We start from the raw sequence: 23,981 nt of genomic DNA on the forward strand, positions 1-23,981 counted from the left end.
TGTGTGTGTGTGTGTGTGTGTGTGTGTGTGTGTGTGTGTGTGTGTGTGTGTGTGTGTGTGTGTGTGTGTGTGTGTTGTGGCCTTTTATCCACACGTAAATGTCATTTTAGGTCACTGACAATTGAACTTTTCAAAACATACTTCCACAGTGAAGAGTTTCAGAAGTACTGTTTCTGGGTTTTTATGCAGACAAGAGGAAAATAAAGTCTTGGAAAGGTCCTTTTTTTTCAGACCGCGTATTGAGTTATCCTTTGAAAGCTTCAAATTGGCCAATATTTCTGCTGAGTTATGTTTATATCACCACCTGTTGCTTCAGCACACTCCTGACGTCAGTTTTCACAATGTCATGCTGAGGCATATGTTTTTCAAAATTAAATTTGCTCTAATTGTTGATGACTGTACAGAGGATAGAGACATGAATCTTTACAAAGAAATTTATGGGAGAATCTCAAAACGGCAAAGATGTTGGCCGCCCTCAAAATGCCCACCAAATAGTGAAAGAAAAAGAAAGAATAAAGAAAAAGCAAAATCATGACTTCGGATGAAAATAAACTGCCAAATCAAACAGAAAGAAATGTATTTCTACAGCTGTCTCTGCAGAACCTATGTAGGTTAAACACACATTTTTCAGTTGGAATCGTAAGCATTTGAATAGTATTCATAGAAAACTGAAGAATCATAAATACTGATCGAAAATACTGCAGAATTTGTTGATATAAAACATATTATAGCTCAAAGGACTGCACTGAATCAGTCAGCAGGAAAGGGCGAGATAAGGCCTGTATGTTTAATCAGCAGACCCTGTTCTTTTTGAATTTGTCACAAGTAATTTGCTGCCACATCTTTCAGCAGTCCGTCTCCTAGGTGATGCTTATCTGATGGGGAGGGGTTGTTTTAGGAGGTGAAATGATGGGATGCCTTCTGGGTGGTCATTGTCTGTCAAGACAATAACTGCCCTTGTTGCCAAATGAGATAGGGAAACGTGCGTATGCATGAGTGAACAGAGCAGTAAGACGTCAAGTATGACGTCCGAATGAGACAAACTGGTTGCAGGGAACCACTGAAAGCCTGACCTTGATGTAAGTGAATAGTTGCAGAGAGAGTGGGTTTGTGCGATTTTTGCGCTTTATGGGAGGACAAGTAACAGCTTACCCAGCACCAGAGTTGGCCAGTTGGCTATCCTCGCCTTCAGGCCTTGATGAAAAATCTCATGAAGGAACATGATGGTCTCACTGAAGACACGTTGCGAATACAGTGTGAAAACAGAAATGAAAAGAGGTTTCATCTATTTATTTATCTTCAGTCTCTGTCTCTGCTTGTGCACCATGCGTAATTAACACTCCAGAGATTAATTTGCACTCACAGATGGACAAAACATGTTTGTTAATCGCACACATACACACCTGTTGAGGAAGATGCTGCTGACGTCGTCATGGCTGATGGGGGGTTTCTTGGAGCTGGCAGCCATCCTCAAAGGTCTGAGGAAACAGTTGACCAGGATATAGAGCTGGTGGACGTACCTGTTATTCCACACATAGAAACATTTTCAAACATTCAAATTAACCCATATTTTAATGATAATGTCTCATTAAAATAGTATTAATTGGGTGCCAACTTTGTAGTCAGATGATACAATTTCCTTTTATTTTGTTTTTAGCAGAAAGTTATACTCTGGTATACTTGGTTTTATTAATTCATTTGTTAGATTTGTAATTGTATTTTATATTTTTTTACATTGTATATTAGTATGTAGCACCCCCACCACCCCTGCACAATGACGCAGGCTACTGGTCAAATGTCAGCTGTCAATCAACAGTCAACATGTAGCACAGACCAGACTATGAAAGAAAAGCACATCAGCAGGTCGGTAGAGCGTAAACTGTTAGCAGCGGTTCCAGTGCTATAGAGTCCTGCTTTTTGCGTAGGACATTGATGCAAATTATGCTAGCACACGTTTCCAAAAGGCCTGAAGCAATGAGCATCGAGTGATAGCACTGTCACACTGGGAACAGAGGAACTGATAAAATCCACTGACATCCACTTTATTGTGGACTGCATTCATAATTTTCCCAACTTATGTAGTTAAGTCTGTTTAATGCTCCCTGGCAGCACCTGCCAAGCAGACAAGAAACTGATGCTAGAAGGATACAGATACATGAACAGCCAATCGCTGTCACTTATAACCACTAAATTTGAAAGCTGGAAAGAATCCCTCAAGAAAGGTGGGGCATTTTTACGCAGTTTTATTTACATTAAAATGTGTGCTTGAACTAATATTTAATATTGTGCTGTAGATGGCATGTAGAAAAGAAAATGATAGGACCGTGTAGTTTATGCACTCGCTGCTTAAGAAGCAAATAAACAGTCTTTGGATGAACAGGTCAGCTGGTTTATTTGTTTTTTAGGACGTGTGATCAACATAATCTGTCCATGACTTTGGCTAAAATTACGAATCCAGAGAAAATCTGGGTTATTTTCCTTTGTCAATCAGGGTGTGTAAATATGACTGTGATTCACTTTAGATTTGTTAAATCTAAAAAAAACCAACATTAAAACAATATATAAAGTACTCTATATTTATCAGTAGAGTATATATTGTATATATGATATATATACCCTACAGCACAGTTTCCTGAGCTATAGTCGACACAACAAGTGAGATAACATCATGTGCTCTAAGACTTGACAACAGTGACAACTTTTGTGCAGCGTGTGTGACTCGAGGCGTAATGCATTTGCATACTCGGTCTCTGCCTCCACCATATTGAAGACGATCTGGTTCCTCTTCCTCATGCTCTCAGCGTGAGGAGAGCAGATGTAGTCCTGAACAATGATCTTCCACTTCCTCCGACAGAGCCATCCCCGCATGAAACTCTGAACCTACAGATATAAAGACGTAGTAGTACAACAGATACAAATGAAAAAGCTTAGACAAGTTGGGTTATTTTTGTTTTTGTGACTGTACTATATTTATTCATTCACCTTTTTGATCTTTTTGATATCCGGGTCGTCGTTTTCATGGAAGACATGGTAAGGCCGCATGCGCTCCTTAGTTTTGTTCAGAGCTATAATCTATTGGAGAAATTCAGACACAAATATGAGCACAATGTAGATGGTTTGACAAAAAAGATTTAAATTGTTAGGTAAGAAAAATATCCATAAGACTTAATATAAACTTTCCGCTTTTTCTAGAAGGACATTATATTCCTGTAGGAATCACCATTGATCTTTTGTGTGTGCGATAATCATTGTTGGTGTGTTTTCACCAGATAAGCATTAGACTTCCTCATCTTTGACAATCTGCTGCCTTCATTCAGAAAGAGAAAATGAGAGAAGATGGAGGCTCTCAGCTGGTGATGGTAAACAAATTAAGGATTACATCATGCGCCTAATCACCTGAAGTGCATCGTAGGGCACAGAAAGTGCAATCTTCTCCTATTCTAAACGAATCGATATAAAGCATACTAGTCACTTTTTTTTGTCTGATTTTACAGCTGTGAAATACTCAATGCAGACAACAGAGACAGATAAGCCTGTGACATTTACTCGCTGCAGGCAAGAAAAGACAACCACAAAGTTAATGCCATCTTCATTAGCTCTGAAAATGAGGAAAGGGAATGAGCTGGACAGATGCCAGATCTCTTAGTGGAAAAACAGAAAGTCAAATTTCACTACTATACAGAGGACCAGTTTTAAATACCAGAGATGACCAACTTCAAACATAGCCAGTAAAGGATTCTTCCTGCCAACACTACCATCTGTGCAGAAATAAACCCAGCAGAGGTTAGGACGAGCTGTAATACTGGTTTAGCCTCAACTATTTGTTCATACCTTTAGGCTTCTGACAGGCGTCTGACAGTATAAGTTTATTATATAGTGAGTAAAGGATGAAAGATGAAACCCAAAACATTTTCAGCCATAGCGCTTCATCTTCATTTTCTTATTCACTAGCGTGATCATGCAAATGGCAGCAGAGAGGAGCATGTCTGCCAACTGTTGACAGTTACAGTGGCTAGTTGGTTTAATTATTCATAAACACGGAGCAACACACACACACACAAACAAACAAACAAACACGGGTAAGCTTTAATGAGATGGATCACCAACTGCACACTGGCTTTCTCTTTTTCCACGAGCAGTCCCATTGCACTGGCAGATGTTTCTTAACATAAAATTACTTTCTTTCACGTTTTCATTATCAGCCAGACTCCGTGTATCCTGCCAATGACAAATAACACCAGTTGTTTTAGGGAGAAGTATCTGCCACACTTGTTGCTTCGAGGGAGCATTTCAAATAAAATCATCATTAGGTGCTAATTCGCTAAACAGAGTGCTGCTCCTGTCCCAAAGACAGAAATACCATATGCAAGTCAAATGTTTCTGCAAGCGGCTATTGACGCAAAAGAGCAGAGCGCTGTCAAGTGACAATGACAGCAGAGCTTTGATTTGTGGAAATGTTTGCAGCCGGCCCAAATAAGCAAATAACATCGCCTGGGGACAACTGCTGCACAGACAAGAATTCAATTTGAGTCGAGCAGCTGCACAATCAGAATAACTTTACAGTTCCTTCTGGTAATTCTTGTGCCACATAGAAGAATATAGCATTGGGAGAACAGCGCTCCATACATAGCATTCATTTCTTCTTTGATAGAAGAATCATGATAACTTAAATTGTTTAAAAAGGAAAACAATGCAATTACTTTCTCTTTATTTTTACAGGCTGATATTTTCTGAATAAAATAACTATAGATTTTATATCACCTGATACACTACCAGTGAATAATTCTAATGAAATCAAGCATAGCTTAATTCAAGAAGGCCACAGATAACAATTTAGCCACAATGTCAGCTAAACGTTTAGCTCTTGCCCTTTTATGCCATTTAAACTGCTTTAGTATGCCTACTGTTCCCGTGCATATGCAAGTGGCTTTGCAACCCGCCTTTACCCCAGCTACTTCTTTTATGCTTTTTAACTCTTTCCCTCTTGTTTCCTTTTCTGAACTGAGTGTTTTCTGTCATATTTCAGGACTGCTTCTAGAACAAAATGACTGAGTGTGCATCAGAAGTTAGTAACTCCCCATTCCTGTGCAGCTTACTAGGGCTACCCTTGGAAAAATCAGGAATCTGATCCCATCCGAGGGATTTAAAAAAATGTTTTATCTAATCTAATCTATGTGCTGTCTAATCTGTGCTGGGGTCTTGCTGCACCTCACTTTGTTGGAGTTTTCTAGCTCCTGTAATTCTTTCTTATTAACAATGTTGCAGAGGTCACTTTTGTTTTGTATGTGAGCATGGGCATGTGATTTATCGCATGTGGGGTTGGCAGCTGTTTGCAATAAAACTGATGGACTGTCTTTATTGAACAGTGGGCTTCTCTTCCTACGCTCAGAGGTAACTGAAAACCATTCCCACTCACACCTTTCCTGAGAAAAGACACACATAGTGAATACCAGCATGGTCTATGTACGCCCTACATATCTTTCTTTATTGAGTGACTTGAATTGTGATTTAGACTGGGAGGGTAATCGCAGAATTAAAGTTTCTTAACATTTTCTTAAAATCAACTTGGTGGAAGGCTACAATCTGTCAAGAGCAAAATACAATTTAAAGACATAGTGAAAAAGTTAATACAGTTTCCAAGACATAAGACATAAGACTCCTGTACAACTTCAAAAATTGTATGACTCATCCTGAAGGGCATCCAGATTCATCAACTCAAATATAATTTGTGGTGACTACCTAACTCTGCCTATCATATAAAACTGCACTGGCTGTTTTGCTCAGTTGCTGCATAAAGGTATTTGTTTGCTTAAAAATCTTAAAAATCCTTGCTTACAGTTCTTTTGAAAAAGCATGCATGATTTTAAATATTAGAGTCCTTAAGACTTCTGTCTCAAGAAGTCCTAAGAATTTGACAATGCTATAATAGTAAGCTGATTTTAATAATATAGTTCCTAGAGTTCCTTTCAAAGTAACCTGTGTAACAGAATACCTGCCTCCCAGAGCTAGCCTGTCAGAAGTACAGAGTACTGTGTGCTTTTTACTATGAAGACAGCTAGTCCAGAACCCAAGGGGTTATTTTAATAAAGAGGGCAGTTAAATGCAGAGAATCAGATGCTATCTTCTGAATTCTTTGAGATGTACTTGCTGAACTGTATCCTAGAGAAAGAATTTTACAATCTAAAAAAGAAAAAAACATTTCCAACAAAATTCCACAAACAATACAAATTGTCTGTGATATGAATAAAATGTTAACAATTCCACCTTTTAAGGTCTATGTGCATTTGTGTCGAGCGTTTTCACACATGCATAATGTACCTCTGCTTTAAGCCTCTCAATTTCAGTGTCCTGATCTTCTAGCTGAGTGCGCAGCTGATTGGCAGCCACCTTCTCAGTCTCCACGATCTGTACAAGGTGGATGTATTTCTGCATCAGCACCTCTCGTTCGATGATAATGTCAGAGTAACTGAAAAGTTCACAGAGGATAAAATGTCAATATAAACAGCTAAATAATATGCTGAAAACAGAATGTATACAAAAATAAAAAATGAATAAGTAGTCGCATGCATAAAACACAGCAGCTCTCACTGCTTGCTGCTGTAGTTTATATAGTGGGGGAAATGAGTATTTGAAAGAAAAGAATTGAACAGTCTCTAATTTTTATGGTAGTTTCATTTTAATGGAGAAACAGAATATCAACCAAAATCCTAAGAAAAAAAACACATTACATGAATTATTTCACTCAGTGACATGCAAATCAATTTACAACTTTTATGCCTTTTTTTCTGGATTTGTGGTTGATATTCTCTCTCTTTCCATTAAAATGGAACTAACATAAAAATAGAGACTGTTCATTTCTTTGCAAGTCAGCAAACTTGCAAATTCAGCAGGAGATCAAATAATTATTTATCCCATTGATTATTGCTTCAAAGAATAACAAAAATCAATTTATGACTGAAATATATGCTACTGTGTAACCAAAAATGTGTTTTCATTACAAGAGGACCCTGATGTTGAAAAAATCTATAGTAGATAGTATCTAACTTCCCTTTAAAACTGAAGCTCATAATTGTACTCATACATAGGGCACTAGTGCAATTACAAAGCACCAACCACAAAATAGAGGCAATCCCAAGATGCTTTAAAGCTATTAAATATTCTGTAACTTATAATTCACCAAAATTTCAGAATATTGCAAGTTTTGCAGGTCTTATTAATGAGCCCTTTACAAATCCTGTATATTGACCAAAATGGTAAATATATTGTCAGTTACGTATAGTTATGTGTTTCTCAGACTGAATGTTTGAACATTTTAGTGTCTTTTTGACTTGGGCTGTTTACTATATAAAGCTGATACATAAAGGATGACTTTTGTACAATACTGACAAGAGCTGAAAGTGATTTAAAAAATGGCAAAATATTTTTAGAAGTACTCTTTATATAGTAATGTACTGTGCATACCTGGCCTGCTGGATGGCCTCCACCCATTCATCGCACTCACACTCTTCCTCTGTCCGTAGCTCCAGTGGTTTCTGTCCATCATGACCAAACATGATGAGGAAGTAGTGCTGACAGAGAGATGAAGAAGGAAAAAAAGATTTTTACATTATTGTGTCACCCTGAAACTGGACAGAAGTCTTTTTGTTGTACCTTTGCTAATAATACCAATGCTGCAACTTTAAAATATTTCTTTGTATTTGCTTTCTATCTTTTAATTGCACAGATTATTCCCACGTAGAGTTCGGCACACCTTACACTAAGCAGCAATATCTATCCCATAGGGTGGAGAAAAAGGGACACAGTACGGGGGAGGATGGGTGGCTCAGCACGCTTAGCACACAGTTCTCATCTGTTGCTCCCTTCTCCACCAGCCTTTTGCCAATTAGCTCGCTCGTTGCCTCCCTCTTTCCCTTCTCTCGTTTTCTGCCTGCCTCTCTTATTACTCTGATGAATTTCGCTATGTAACTGCCTTCAAAACACTTCCCCACACTTACACACAGACACATGCCAATACATGCAAGTGCAGAGGCACACACCTACAGTAGAGCACACACACACTAGGCATTATGTGAAGTGATAGAGGCTTTTATTCAAATGGTCATGTCCTGGGGCACTGGGTTACCAGAAGAGCTGCTATTCTTAGTCAAGGAAAACAGGGACGACCGAGCTCTGCATTGGCTTTCTCTCTCCTCCTCTTCTCTTCTCTTTATCCCACCACCTCTTTCCTCCTCCCTCTCTCTCTTTGCACTTCACCTATCATCCCACTCCACCTCCTCTGCCCCGCTCAACCAGCATCCTCACTTTTCTTGTTTTCTAATCCCACTCCTCCTCCTCCACATCCCTTCGTACTTTCATCTCTTTGTGTCTCTCAGTAAGGACTCGGTGAACCAGATAGAGTCCAGAGGAGAGACGTTTGCCCTGCAGGAGGATGGTTGGGCTTTGGCCCCTGCAGTGGGGATGAGCTGGGGACTGAGGACAGGATATGTGAACACACACACACTCATAGACCCTCCTCCATTTCTATCCCCCTATCTCAGCTTTTTATGTATCTGTCATTTCGATTCACTGCCTGGCTGTATTTTATTATATCAACAATAATCTGTGCTCTAACAGCCTTTGACAGGGAGAAGGATGGGAGGAGAGAGGAAGAGAGAGACAGGAGAGGGAGGTGTTACATAACATTTCTTAACTGAGTACATATTTCTAAATTGTGTCACAACCCAACAAGATAACATTTCCATGGCAACAAAATATCTGCCGCTGCTGCCTTGTTTTGCACTTCCATTTTCTCCTTACGAGTGCTGCCTCTATTCATTTAAGGCTTTTATTTATCCATCATGCAATTTCAGGCATAAAAGGAAATAGTCTTCAACAGGAAGTGAAACATTGAGCTTAAATCTCTAGATGAATAACCTTTTGCACATCTAACATAATAGCTGTTATGTATTTGACCAACTGTGGCACTATACGAGTCAGATGACAATTCATCTATATTTGCATGCATGCAAATATTTCCACATCATGTTGATTCAAGATCCTTTGATCACACAGATGTCTGTGTTGTTATTTTCACATAGAACAAATCAATGTGCTTTTGACATGCTTGCTTAAATAATCACAGCTTTTAATTAAAGTGAAAGCAGGAACACAACAGTCGAAAATAAAAGTAAGAGTCTTGCATTAAAAATGTTAATTCAATAATTATATTTTCAGCATATAGTAGTTAAATATAAAAGTCTACATATAAGTAACAATCTACTAGTAAACAAACTTAAAGTTGTGTAGTACTCTATTGACTTTTGGACCAGTCGTAGCACCACGGACCTACTGTTTTCCCATTTTTCTTGTTTTGTTCATGAAACATGAATGCGGATGCACAAACGTGATTGGATGGAGAGCGGCACAGTGCGCTTGTAATATGCAAGTTACAGCACAATTTAAAATATTAAAAAGAATAAGGTTTGTGGATGTTTATGTGGAAGGAAGCGCAATACCCTAGTTTCTTAGACTTCAGGCCTTTATAGAGTGATTAGGTGAGAAAAACTGAAGGTAAACATAACTTTTATTGTTTTTAAAAAAAAACCTGTCAGGGCACCTTTAAGCAAAGTATAAATTTTCATGCTCAGTGCAGTTTATATTACATATTATCCTTTTCCCCTTTCAGGCATGTAACTTATTATGCAATACAAACATTGCACTTCTTTGCACTAAATTTCTCTTTGAATGTAATTAACTACCTTTTGATTTATACCTGCTACTTAACAGATCCTTAAGATGGTATGTATGCTTGATATATATTTTTGTATCCTGCCTTAACATTTATATTCTACCATTCTGCCAAGTTTTTTCTGCAACTGTGACCCAATTGTCACCAGGCAATCATTAAAGTTTAATGTTACCGCATCCTTTACAGAAGATTCTGCATCATGCTGGACCCCTAAAGCATTCCAGTGAATTGCTCTGTAACATTGTACTGTGTCCTCATTAGTTGGAGGGATTTTTTAATTTATTTTTTTTTTGAGGACTTGACTGCTTCTACGAAACCTATAAACAAAGCGAGAGCTCTGCACATCTCATGAATGGTACTCTGACTGTCTCTGAGCTATGACCACAGAGCTTCCCAACTTTACAGTACAGATCTGGACTCCTGGCTCAGTCTCCCTTCAAATCGGCTCAAGCGTACCCTTCATCCCTGAGGGCCTTCGTTGTACTGTAAGAAATTTCATTTAGACAAATAAAGACAGCGAGGAAACAAAAGAGAAAAAAGACACTGAGCTTTTTTTGTGCTCTTTCACTCTTTATTTCACTTGCAACCAATTTAACAGTCCCCTGATACACTCTTTAAATCCTGATGTGAGAAACAGCAGAAATCGGGCCGTGACAGCATGACATAAAGTCTATTTTACTTTCACCAAGCAAAGCTTAAGAACAATGTGAGGCAAAAATGTTATTGTGCAAAACCATTTTTCACTTCAATCTTTAAAACTACCTGCTGTGAAAACAGAGGTGAGGAGCTCTTCGAACAAAAAAATGACTTTCACAGTCCAGCACAGCCTAAATGTTGGGGAATGAATGCCTGCCACACACATGTACGAGTTAATAATAGTGCAGATGATGAAAAGCTTTTTCTCATTATTAAAGATTTATGAAAGCTTAAAATGAAATTTGTGTTAATAGATTTATTAGCCAAAAATGGCTGGCGGACCCAGAAATACTCATCTTTTTTAATAAATATTTAAAAGCAGAGATGGCAGAATCACTGTGATTGGGGACTAAAACAGCCAATAATGATGCAACACTACCGTCTGCTTTGGGATCTGCACTGATGAGAGCAAAAATTGCATTTTGCAGCACTACAAATGGGCCTTAGTTTTTCACTTCATTCTAAATATCAGAATTTCAAAGCTATTTTCTGCATCAGTGTTCTGTGCTTCAAAGAGACATTAAACCCCAAACTATTAGAAGTTTTAGCTTCACTGGAGTTAAATTAGTATGACCCCAGCGCAGAAACTCCACAGTCACACATGCTGTAGTATATAACTTGTAGGGTAGTTTGGAATTCATGTCTCAAACACGAAGCCCAAAATACATTGAATTTTATCATGAAAGAAAGGCAGTTTTGCCAGCCTTGCTATCAAAAACCCAATATAATTTCATGACTAGGGTATGAGCCAGTTGTGTTTATGCACAAAAGCACACAACAGGTGTTTGTGATGGTTTCAGCTGCTAGAATAGTGAAGCTGTAAGTAGGTCTGCTTGCTGTTTTTCTAGTTTAACTGTATAAATAACCATTAGCACATCACTTGTTCATTGGTATATGCACAGCAGAAGTGCAACTTGAGTCAAACCTTATTAGGTGGAAAAGTCAAAGTTTTTAAGCAGTTAAAAAATAGAATTGAAATTATGACCATCACTTTAAACCTCTATAAAAACGGAGCTGAATCTCAGACGCTGCGGGCCTCAGCTAGCTGTTAGCATTTATCATAGAAAAAGACTGAAAATTTTTAGATTTTTGGAATTTCCTTTAGACAGACAAGACCTAGGTAGAGGCACTTGTCTATAATGCACACCACCACTTTTGGAGCAAACCAAACACATTATATCAGCACAAACAGCTAATAGCAACTGTCAGTTGGTGTCTATTGTCTATCTGTCCAAAAGCTAAAGTTTGGCTGAAACTGCATCATGCAACAGGACAATGATCCCAGCCACACCAGCACAACTACAGCAGAAAGAAACAGAAAAAAAGGTGTTTCAATTGTGCGGTCAAAATTCAGACCTCATCCAAACCAAACTGTAGTGTGCTTAGTTTTTTTTTTGTTGTTTTTTCGTTTTTTTTGTTTGTTTTTTTTACAGGACTTGGTGGAGTCCTCCCATGACCAAACTTTCTTTTTTAAAAATCAACACTTCATTACATTATGTTGGATGAACCTAATCCAGTAGCTCAACAGAAAAGGTACAGAACATCCAATTCCTAAAAGGATTTAATATGGTTTGTAAATGGTTAACTGTGATGAGTAAGCAGCTGAAAAATGTTTATAAATATCAACACTACTGCTTTCACTTCTTAATCACAAATCTAATGCAAATGTGGCAGCGCAGCTAGCACACAGGTGCACAATTCACAAAAATAACAGCCTCACACAGTGTGTGGAGCTGTGTGTCATAGGACTATCGAAAGCAAACCACTATGCTGAACTTAATTTGGACTTTAGGTGTATGGAAACAAATAATAAAAAAAGAAACCAGTGCCACCATTGAGTCAAAAATGCTACAAGCGCAGATGCAACAGAACAAGCATTCAACCAAAAAAGGAAAATGTAGCTGAGTCTGTGACATGAGAGAAATAAAGAGAAGGGATTGACACGTAGATAATGAGAGAGAACAGTTTTTAAGGAAAACGCTAACAAAGGTTGGCTGAAAAGTGCTACTTAGCTGATACATCTGAAAATACAAGCAGGTGTTTGTCTGTCATTCTATAGACACACTGATTGCATGGCAGAAAGACAAAATTATTAACAAGCAATTTCAGCACAGAGTATAATCTGTCTCCGTTGAGTCTTACTGCATGGTAATTACCATCACAGGGGGGAAAAGAACGCAGACCAGAGTTGTGTATGCAAGACTCTTGTAATCTATAATCGTTTTTTCTAGTATGCTTTTGAGGGTGTATATGTACAATCTTGAAAGATCAAAAGAAAAGAAAACTAAAGGACAAAAAAGCACATGCTGTGATTCTGTGAAACAGACATAATCTCATGCCACGTGTTGTTGGCAGGTCTCGTGGTGGAAACAATCCCTCAAACACAACAGCAAGAAATGATTGGCTGTGTGTGAATTAAAAGGTTATGTTGAAAACCTTTTAATAATTTCAACAACACATAACAAAGGTAATTAAGGGTAAGTAATATTTCATTGCTGGTATCGTCTATGAAAATATCATTGATCACATGATCAGCATTCATTCATACTTTTCATGAGCCCGAATATATTTTGCTATTACAAGATTCAAACCAGCTACTTAAACAATAAAAAATAATTTGTGAGAAGTAGTTTTGGAAGGATAAAAAAAGGTTATTTTTTCCCCACTAATCTTCTGGATCAGACTCATATCACTTCTTTATATTCCTCTCATTTCTCTCCTGTTATGCTACCACGGGGCATTAATATTTTCTGCTCATAAAATGCTCCAAGGACAAGAGAGAGAAAAAAACTACTATTGTCATGGAAACCTTCTACACTCAATAATTCAGATTTGCTTTACCTTATAACTGTAAAGTTGTTTACATGCACAGCTATCCCTCTAAAAATGAAAACTTTTTAATACATTTCTATTGTTATTCATCAGTAGATCCAAAGTACATATTTTGCTTGGGATCATTAAGCTATTGGCATAGACAATTTTTAGAGAAGTAGATTAGTGAACTTCAGAAAGCTGCTTGGTTGGGTGGGAGTTTGTTTTAATCTAACACTAACCCTGTGCATTCATTGGAGGGAGTGCGTGTGAATGTTTAGAAAAAGTACTTAGGTGTAGATAAAAATGCTTGTAAAACTGTGTGAATGTGTTAATGGGTTTTGTGGTAAGAAAGCACTTTAAGTGCTCAATTAGAACAGAAAAGCACTATATAAATATTCATCTATTTACATGTAAGTCTGCATTTTGTCATTTTGGGCAGCCCTAACTTATCAGTTTCCCCTAAGATCCTAGCTTCCTTATGTCATCTGTCTAACGCCTGAGAAGAAGATGTTTCTCTTCAACCTTCAAACTTAAGCTTTCAGTTCTTTCTCTGTTTCTTTCACAATCAAAGTAAACAGTATGTCTCTCAACATGACAAAGAAAATGCTAGTTTTGACGTGCTTCATTACAGAGTGGGGCTTTCTTTCGATATTTTTGTAAGCCCCACTCTGTAATTTCAAAAAGCTTTAATGAACTTTTTTTTAAATACACTTCCTGGAGACTTGTCATTGCAACGTGACACAAAACATTAATCTGACAGCAGCAGCGGCAGCAGCGGTACTTTATGTAACCACCGAATTCAGCTAATGATGTAGGCTACCAGCTAATGTGACAATCACTGAATCAACATCCCACATCCCGCTGTTTTTTCATTGCCCTCCATGCTGTTCACTTCCTTCAAAGAAGTTTGTATAATAAAGTGTGGGGCAGTCTTTTCCTCTCTCACATACACAAATAAAATATCCAGACTGTTCTCACACATATCTACCCACTGTATATATACTAATACAATAATAACTGTTGCCCCAGAAAACTCTGATTGGGGATTACCTGTCTATCTGAGATTTCTTTTAAAAGGGATTAATCAAATTGCTCCCCTCCTCCGCAGTTTATTTTCACTCCCATCCTCCTACTCTACTAGTTAAATACACACAAATTAAACATGCAAAAGCAAATCCCTCATATGAAGGCATCAACAGGCTTTTGGCCTCATCTTACACATTTGTTGCATTATAGTGACTGTGTGACTTTATTGCCTTAATGCAGGAGATACTGAATTGGAGATTCCTCTGTAATTCCCAGAGAGCAACATCAGAGGCTTCCAAGCAGACAGTGGATCAGTTTTACTTTTTTCTTGAGAAAATTAACAGGATCTTGTAAAATCCAGTCCTCATAAGTAAAGACAACATATATGAAGGCGCCAGACAGTTGTATTCCTTCATGCTAAAGTTTGTCAGAGACACATCTCCTATATCTATACCTGTAGCTAGAAGGATCACGTATAATAGATGGCAGCAGCTCCAGATATAACACCACTTGTGAATGCAGAGGTTCAATTCCAAGAGCGTCAACAACCTATGGAGTAACCACAAACATTCTAAGCCCATCTGAGGAGAATGATGATCAGCCCAACATTGACTAAGAAATACAATTTATATTATTCTCACATGTACCCTGCCAAAAATGTAGCAGCATGGTGCCTGACAAATTTTATAAACAGGATTAGCCCTGTAAAATTAAAGGTACTCGGTATAGTGTAAGAAACAGCAGAGTGTTAATATTTTTACTCCCCTGTTTCCTTTAATGATCTAATTTAGGAGAAAAACATTACATTTTAATGCAATATTTACCAGGTAATTGAAACTATGCTGTTCGTAAGATGGTTTGCTACAGTTAGAACTCAAACTAAGTTTGAAAAAACAACAAAAATTGGCTGACACAATGTTATATAAAAATAAAATTTTGACATAATGGCTCGCACAGCTGCTGCAGATTTGTCGCCTGCACATCCATGATCTAAATCTGAATCATTTGAGTCATGTTCAAGACACTAGTTTGGAATAGTCTGATGTTTGTGGCATGGCACAGAAGATGGGCACACTGTTGTCATAAGGGGACCGACATTGGGAGAAACAATATTCAGGTTGACAGCTGTGTTTAAAAGGTGATCAATTGCTACCAAGTGGCACAAAGTACGCCAAAAAATATCCTCCTGACCAACAACATCCTGAAACTCTAGTATATCCTTTCTTTGCGTTTACACCAAATTCTGAGACTACCATCTATATGTTAGAGCAGAAATTAAGACTCGTCAGACCAGTTATTGTTTTTCCAAGCTTCTTTTGTCTAATTTTGGAGAGCCTATGTGTGAATTGTACCCAGCGTAGCTTTCTGCTGCCATATCTTATCTGCTTCAAGGTTCCATGTGTTGTGCTTTCAGAGATTCTCTACGGCGATTGTAACAAGCGGTTACCTGTTACCTGCCGTTCGGCTCAAAGCAGTCTGGCCATTCTCCTCTGACCCGTAACATCAACAAACAATTTTCCCCCAAGAACTGCCATTCATTGGATATTTTCTCCTTTTTCCTGTAAAGCCTACAGATGGTTGTAGATCTGTAGTTTTTGACATACTCAGACATTTTCCACAGAAGTAAGAGTACTAGCTAAAAGCAGATACTGTTCACAGTTATTATAGTATAAGTGTTTTATTGTACATAAGGTCTGCTCCCATTGTTACCAAGACTTCAAACACAACAGACAGATTTTAAGCTAGATGCCAGCTTTAAATTCTGAAACTAATGAGGTTCATAATGGCTCTAACACTTGGCAAAAAATTTAACAGCAAAATGAAAATCAGCCCGCAGAGAAAAGCAAATCAGACTCAGGGTGTACAGGACGAATCGGTTCCAATTAATGCGCGCAATAGTGAAAACACAAGACCCAGAGAGGGGGACTTAGAGCTAGAGGAGCTTTCTAATGAGAACTAATTACACACACATGCATGAACATGAGGAAGTCAGCACTGACACTTCAACTCTAGTGTGTCGCCCCACCTTTTCACTTTTGTAAAAGGAAACCCATCTGTGAATATACTGTAGCTACACATACACACTGTATTAAACTCAAACAGTACTCAATTAAATGATTGCACCATTCCCATGCATCCCATCCATTCTTATAAAATATTCAATCCCAATGTAGTCCAATTAGTCTGTCTCCTTCAAAGCTAACAAACTACGCTGCAAACACAAATTGTACAAATATTCATGTTTAGAAGTCTCGTTCTCTCTGCAAAGGGAAACAATTTATTGTAACATTTCTTAAAATGTTGTGGTTTTAGAAAACATGTGAGGTTAGAAAACACAGTGCAACAAGCCACAATATTATATGATTCCTGATCAAAAAGTGAGAATTATTAGAGAATTATTTACTCCTTCACAGGCAAAAGATATTAACAGCAAGCTATTGTACAATTTTATGAAATTTTAAAAACCTTTTCATTTAAGTCAGTTTTGATTCTCTCTCAACGCTGTGCCATTTCATGGGATCTTCCCTGTGATCGACTTATAGATATTTAAAAGAAGGTGTAAATGTAGCAAGCAGTAAACATGATTTCCCAGTTTTTGTACAGTTAAACACGAGAATGTCAACGTTTGCGAATGTTCTTCACGTACTTTAGGCCCTTTAAACCAACTGAGCATTGGTAATACCACAGCGTATCTGAGTGCTGATCATGTCAATTCATTTATGCGCACAGTGTACTCATATTCTGATGGCTGCCTCCAGCAGGATAACACACCATGCCAAAAATCTCAGATGATTTCAAACTGGTTTCCTGAACAAGGCAAGGCAAGGCAAGGCAAGTTTATTTGTATAGCACAATTCAACAACAAGGTGATTCAAAGTGCTTTACAGAGACATTAGAAACAAGAACAAATAAAAAGCAGGATTTAAAATTGATTAAAACAAGCAAACTAACTAACTAACTAATTAACAAACAAACAAACAAACAAACAACAGTATATAAAATCAAAACAGATAAAATCAGAACAGTAGATAAAATCAGTAGTTAAATGTAAGTTTTGAAATTTAAGCTTAAAAGTGTGGATTTGGTGCTTTATTCAAATGCAGCTGAGAACAGGTGAGTCTTCAACCTGGATTTAAATAAACTGAGTGTTTCAGCTGATCTGAGGCTTTCTGGGAGTTTGTTCCAGATATAAGGAGCATAAAAGCTGAATGCAGCTTCTCCGTGTCTGGTTCTGACTCTGGGAACTGATAAAAGACCGGATCCAGATGACCTGAGGGATCTGGAAGGTTCATACTGGGTCAGGAGGTCACTGATGTATTTTGGTCCTAAACCATTCAGAGCTTTATAGGCCAGCATCAGAACTTTAAAGTCTATCCTCTGACGGACAGGCAGCCAGTGTAAAGACCTCAGAGCTGGACTGATGTGGTCCACTTTTTTGGTCTTAGTGAGGACTCGAGCAGCAGAGTTCTGAATGAGCTGTAGTTGTCTGACTGATTTTTTAGGTAGACCTGTAAAGATGCTGTTACAGTAATCAAGCCTACTAAAGATGAATGCATGGACTAGTTTTTCCAGGTCTTGTTGAGACATCAGATCTTTTATCCTTGATATATTCTTGAGGTGATAGTAAGCTGACTTTGTTATTGTCTTAATGTGTTTTTCTAAGTTTAGGTCTGCATCCATCACTACACCCAAATTTCTCGCCTGGTTTGTGGTTTTTAGATGTATAGATTGAAGTTCTTTGGTGACCTGTAATCGTTTTTCTTTGGCGCCAAAGACTATTACCTCAGTTTTGTTTTTGTTTAGCTGGAGAAAATTGTGGCACAACCAGTCATTAATTTCCTCAATGCATTTACCAAGAGCCTGTACAGGGCCTCGGTCTCCTGGTGACATTGTGATATATATTTGTGTGTCATCTGCATAGCTGTGATAGTTTATTTTGTTGTTGTTTATAATCTGTGCCAGTGGGAGCATGTAGATGTTAAACAGAAGGGGTCCCAAGATGGAACCTTGGGGAACTCCACATGTGATACTTGTCTGCTCAGATGTGAAGTTACCTATTGATACAACATGGCACAAATGTTCTCCACAGTCACCAGATCTCAATCCACTGAGTCAGTCACATCACAATCTCAACCAGTGTTTCTCAAACCTCGATCAAGCCACACATTAGGTTTACTCAGTGTTATGTAAGGTAATGTTGTAAATTACAGGCACTTACTGTCGCATCTGGCAAATCTAGCCAATAGCGCCTAACTGCAGGGAAATTGTAGTTTGAGTGTAGTATGACTTGGGATTGTGGGAGGAAGCTGGAGTAGAAAGAAACAGAGAGAATCCACGCAAACATGGGGAGAACACGCAAACTCTGCACAGAGGGTGAAGCCCGATCGTGGACTCAAACTCAGGACCGTCTTGCTGTGCTAACCTCCACGCTGCCACTGCTGCCCTATCTAATACCATTTTTAGTCAACTCAAGGATGAACAAACATGTGGGACCACATGATAAATAAAAACAAACTGCCACAAATGTTCTGTTATAAACTTTTATTCAGCATAATCTTTTTTAAACATTGCCGCTGACTGTCTCACTTTCCCACTATGGCAAGTTTTTGTTGAAGAAACTTCTCAAAGTTCTAACAACTTTCGGTCCCTGCACCTGATCACCATTCCTGTTCTCTATATTTTTTTTATTAGACCCTGGTGCAAACACAAAGGTTATAGCTTATTTGGCTTTACAACGGCCTTTACAGAACCAAACACAATGAGCTGCTCAGCAAAGTTTGACATATGGGTGACAAGCTGAAGAGAGACTCCACCAGTGACTAATGGTCATCTGGTTCTGGTTCATGGCCTCTAATGAATTGTGCTTCACTTTAAAATCAATAAACAACTGGCCGCTTGATGAAGGGGGAGGGAGAGTTTGACAATTATACACAGCTGATTGTACCAGCCTTTTACACACATGCATGCATATTCACATAAGCAAAGCGGGTTCACAGTCGCTGTGGAAACCATTCAGACTGGTGTAAATGCTCTCCAAATTATTTGAAGGGTTTGTGTCTATCGGAGTACAACAGGGAGAAAAGAAGGGAGAGAGCTGTGTGTTCTTTGTGTGGTTCTATTGTGGCTCACTGTGGGGGTGTCATACTGCAGGTTGCTGGCAGATTCACTCCACTGCACAGACTAACAGTGAGGAGAAAGAGCAACTAATGGCAATATGGAAGGCTTTTCTCTGTCTTTCTGAACTAAACACTTACATAAGGGATAAAACTCGGGATCAAACTGAACATGGAAATCCTCCTTTACTGAAGTGTTGATCATCTGAAACACAAAAGCCCACACACGGCCTCATGAGCCAGACAAAATGTCAGAGTTATGTGGTTCCTCCTGTGTGCATAGCTATGTAGTTAAACAGTCACACACTAGCAGCAGTCGAGGTTTCAGCTGAGGGCAGATTGAAAATAACCCTAATTAAACATCACAGCTGTAGTATGAAAGTGAGACAGACAGGGAGAGAGTGAGACAGTCAGTGGGAATGTTTAAAAAGAAAAAAGGTTTAAATACAACATAATACTTGCCAAGCTTTCTAACATCAAAAGAGACAGGTTTTATGCCTACATCAATGCCAATATTAGCGGCTGGAACAACATGTAATTTTGCTCTTACAAAAGCAAGACTTATTCTCATTTAATCATCAATAGTAACAACATATTAACATGCAGAAAGACTCAAAGCGGCAGTGCTGGACCTACTCTCTATCCTTCTATTCCTACACATCTGGAATTAATTTTCTTCACACTGTATATTCAAATCAACTGTATTAGTAGGTGGAGATGGATATCGTTGAGTGATTATTATTGGTTGGCTTTTTTTGACCTCTCCTTACCTCTTACGTGATTAAATTTGCATCCACTCACTGTCTATTTAATACTTCCTCACAGAGTAAAAAGTCAGCACTCTCCAATGTATCCCTCCCCCTCCAGTTTTATGGCTATGACGCTGGCACACAGTCCCCGAGGTTTGCTAAAAACTGCAATCAGGAGCAGGAATTATTCTGCTTCCCTTTTCTTCCATAAAGCTAATGTAAGTCTGTCTTTTTTGTTATAACTTTTTCACCATAAGACTGACTCACTGATTGATATGGCCCTAAGATTAATCTGTATATGACAAAAAACAGGCATTTTTTAAAAATGCCTGTTTTTGCCATTAATTAATTTTTATCAATGAAATGCATTTTCAAATGTTAAGTCAAATGTTTCCTAGCAACAAGATGTGCTAACTCTCGGAGCAACAATGCTGAGGCAACTTCCAAGAGCTCTGTCACAACAGTTTCCCCCTAAAATATTTCCCTGCTGTAAATGTATTAAACCTTAACCCTTTTCAGCCTTGAAGGATTCAGCAGTGAGTCCTGTATTGTATATTAAAGTTGCATAGAAATAATTGACTTTAACTTGCAGAGGTTTATTTGAAATTGTAGTTTCAGTCACAGGAGGGCTGTTGCTCTGTCATTTAGCTGCATTTTGAAACAGATCCAGATCATCTGGTATTTGCAGCTGCATTCCAAGCATAAAGTCTGAAATGTAGATTTTCATTTTACCTCTTTTGCAGCCAAAATATGGACCCAACATGTCTATATTTTTCAATTAATCCTCATCTGTCCATCTTTTTAACCAATTCGCAGAAGGTGGAGTGGGCTGTAGCCTATCCCATCTTTCATAAGGCAAGAGGTGGGGTACGCCCACCACATAGTCATAGGGCTACAATTTATCAGTTCAGCTGAATAATTAGGTCACTTGTGTTCCTGCTGCTTGTAATGACTTGATTATTATTATTATTATTCTTAAAACATTAATATTATACACACACACACACACACACACACACACACAAGAGTCTCAATAAGTTGTCAAAAATACAGTAAAGCTATTCAAAGTTTCCAGTAGGCTAACAGTTGTGCAGGGATTAAATACACCTTTGGTCAAATGATCAGCAATTCAGTTGCACATTTAGATGGACTTTATGTTTGTAGGACACAGCAGCCTGGTTGAGAGTAAACCAATAGTTCAGTTCAAATTGCAGCTTCTGGGCAACAGGTAATAAGTGATTGGCCAGCCTTGACCCAGACAACACAAGTCTAAATCCTTCCTAGAAACCAAACAACAGCGAAGCTAATGACAGCTTCACTGTTGTTTTGTTCAGCAATGAAGTAAAACAAATGAACACACGATTTATAGAATATGTTCATTTTATATTACACACATAAAACTTTACATGGGGTGGCTGTAGCCCAGGAGGTAGAGCAGGTCACCTACTGATCGGAAGGTTGGTTTGATCTTGGGCTCCTCCTGACTGCATGCCAAGTATCCTTGGGCAAGATACTAACCCCAAGTTGCTCTCCGATGCATCCATCGGAGTATGAATGTGTGTGAATGTAGTTAGAAAGCACTAAGTATAGAGAACGTGCTTGTGAGAATGGGTGTGATTGGGTGAATGTGGTATGTTGTATAAAGCGCTTTGTGTACTCCAGGAGAGTAGAAAAGCCCTATATAAGAATCAGTCCATTTACATCACAGTTACAAATGTTTATTAATCGTTAAGATTACACAGGTTTATTGAGTTGTGGAACACAGAATAAAAATCAACTTGTTTAGACAAAGAACCTGTTGCTGCACTGTTTTGTTGGACTCTGTCAGACTGACATGAATTTGAGTTGAAGCTACATACATCTTTCAGTCTTGTGGTTTTCATAATTCATATTTGGAAACAAAAATAACCCGTGTGTTGGAATAAATCCTTTAAACTGATGGGATTACTTGATTCATTCAGTTTTTGTCTTTGCAACTGGCAGCTTATGACCTCACGGAGACAGAAAGCCGTTTCAGCTATAGTGTCGAAGACAGCGACAAGTACTTGACTTTTAAACTTGTGGACAAAGATATGAGGTGTGAAAGCTTTGTGCCCCCCCCCCCCGGCCTGCTCTCTATGGCACATCAGGGAATGGTCACCTGCTCTGGGAGGATGCACACCGAGCTCTTCTCACTGCAGGGCTTTTTGAAGCGAGCAGAGAGGATGAGCTGCTGCAGGCACCTTAGTCTGAGGCTGCATGATCTCTTTGCTCTTTATATATTGCCGTCTGTAATAAAGCGAGGAGAAGATTTGATCGTCTAATTCTGATTAATATAAGAATGTGTAACATTCCACACAAGTAAGTCAATACAAGATAGCTTTGAAAAACCACGACTGGTTTTGGTAATCTTCCTCTCTTTTGACAGACTTCTATACACTGAGTGCCTGGCTCAGTTTATGATGTTAGTGACGTCAGTGGGATTGGGATATGCAGCGTTTTTAAAAGTTGTGGCAGGTGACATTAGACGTTTGAACGCGCTCATTCACAGCAAGGTTCGGTGATTTGACTTCCCCTGTTGGCATTCAATCTCACCTGCTTCTCTAGCGCCTCCTTCCCAGTGGTGGACATCTTGGGAGCCGGCGCGCGCTCGCAGGTGCATCCTTCCAACAGGTAAATCCCAGCAGGGCGCGCGCTTTGCTCGTTCTCAAAGTAGAACAGTACATTCTGGTGAAGGGCGAAGAACTTCTCGTGCCATCGGCTATTCTCCGCCGTCTTCTTGCTCAGGTAGCCGCGCTTAGTCCCCTCTTTACGCGCGACCGCCGACAAAAATAGCGCATGCCCTTCGTTGTAGCGGACGCTCTTCTGCATGTTGTCGTACTGTTGTGTAGACAAAAGAAAGTGCGACAACCGGTGCGTTCACTGCGAGCCCATGTTCCCCGGGGCTTGCGTGGAAACTTTGCCACAGAGCGACGGGCGGCTCAGCGGCGCCGTGGTGCATAGAAAAGTTGCCCCGCTGACGGAAGCGCTTCTGCAGAGGAACTCATAGTAAAGATGCCCGAGTCCCGCATTCACTCAAATAAATCCATCCTTCGCTTTTAGAATCAAACAAATGGAAAGCGAGAGAAAGCGAGAGGCGTGACGCTCACAGAGGGAAGAACCCTCTTAAGTGGACACAGAGTCGCAGTCCCGATAGACTGTAATCGGCTTTGGCAGTGGTTTACTCTCTCTCTCTATCGCACACTCACTCTCACTAGGTCTCTCTCGCTCTCTCTCTGGTGATGCGCGCTGATCTTGGAGTTGGCGGAATTAAAGGCGGAGCGACAGCGAGTTGGTCGATTTTGAGAGTGAGTGAGGTCTTTAAATATGTAGCTTACAGTGTAGCAAATGTGAATTATTTCTGTACTTTTTTCCAACAGCAAATGTTTTGTAGTTTTGGGAATTCATTTTATATCCAAGTTAAGTTTACAGATATTTCGGGTTATTCCTATGCATGTTTTTTTTTTTTTTTTTTTTAAATCTTAAATAGATAAAACCTTTCGATGCTCCAGGGGGAGCTGCTGGGCGTGATAAACTCGGCGTCAGCTCAAGTTTGAAACGGAGAAAAATGTTACCAAAGTTCTGCAGTTTGCTTCTTGTCTTTGGCTGAGGGATGATGAAGGCTTTAGGCTACAGTAGACACTGTTAACACAGCTCCTGTGTAACTTGAATCTCTGAGTAACTTGGGGTTGTTCTAGAGGTCCACAAATTTAGAATGAGCTTCAAAGCAATCTGTCTGTCTTCAAACGGACTTTATTACGACAGTTGCTAATAAAATGTTTGATTTTGAATCCTATGTGGCAAGGATCCTTCAAAACCTACAGTATATATATATAT

The 23,981-nt window shown here is 38.9% G+C and overlaps 1 protein-coding gene across 1 annotated transcript in view; it reads right to left on the reverse strand.

The window, feature by feature from the left end:
* LOC102199290 (ras-specific guanine nucleotide-releasing factor 2-like) overlaps window positions 1–23,498 on the reverse strand; it is a 42,318-nt gene extending 18,820 nt beyond the window's left edge. Inside the window, exons 1-7 of the mRNA XM_013913054.1 lie at window positions 22,701–23,498; window positions 7,462–7,568; window positions 6,319–6,466; window positions 2,983–3,072; window positions 2,744–2,880; window positions 1,404–1,520; window positions 1,153–1,232 (exon numbers count right to left, since the gene is read on the reverse strand). Coding sequence (XP_013768508.1) covers window positions 1,153–1,232; window positions 1,404–1,520; window positions 2,744–2,880; window positions 2,983–3,072; window positions 6,319–6,466; window positions 7,462–7,568; window positions 22,701–22,976 — 955 coding nt within the window. The 5' untranslated portion in view covers window positions 22,977–23,498. The remainder of the gene's footprint in view (window positions 1–1,152; window positions 1,233–1,403; window positions 1,521–2,743; window positions 2,881–2,982; window positions 3,073–6,318; window positions 6,467–7,461; window positions 7,569–22,700) is intronic.
* Between the last annotated feature and the right edge of the window lie 483 nt (window positions 23,499–23,981).

This window comes from Pundamilia nyererei, unplaced genomic scaffold (assembly GCF_000239375.1).
Source record: "Pundamilia nyererei isolate P.nyererei 1_Seehausen unplaced genomic scaffold, PunNye1.0 scaffold00113, whole genome shotgun sequence".
NCBI lineage: Eukaryota > Metazoa > Chordata > Actinopteri > Cichliformes > Cichlidae > Pundamilia > Pundamilia nyererei.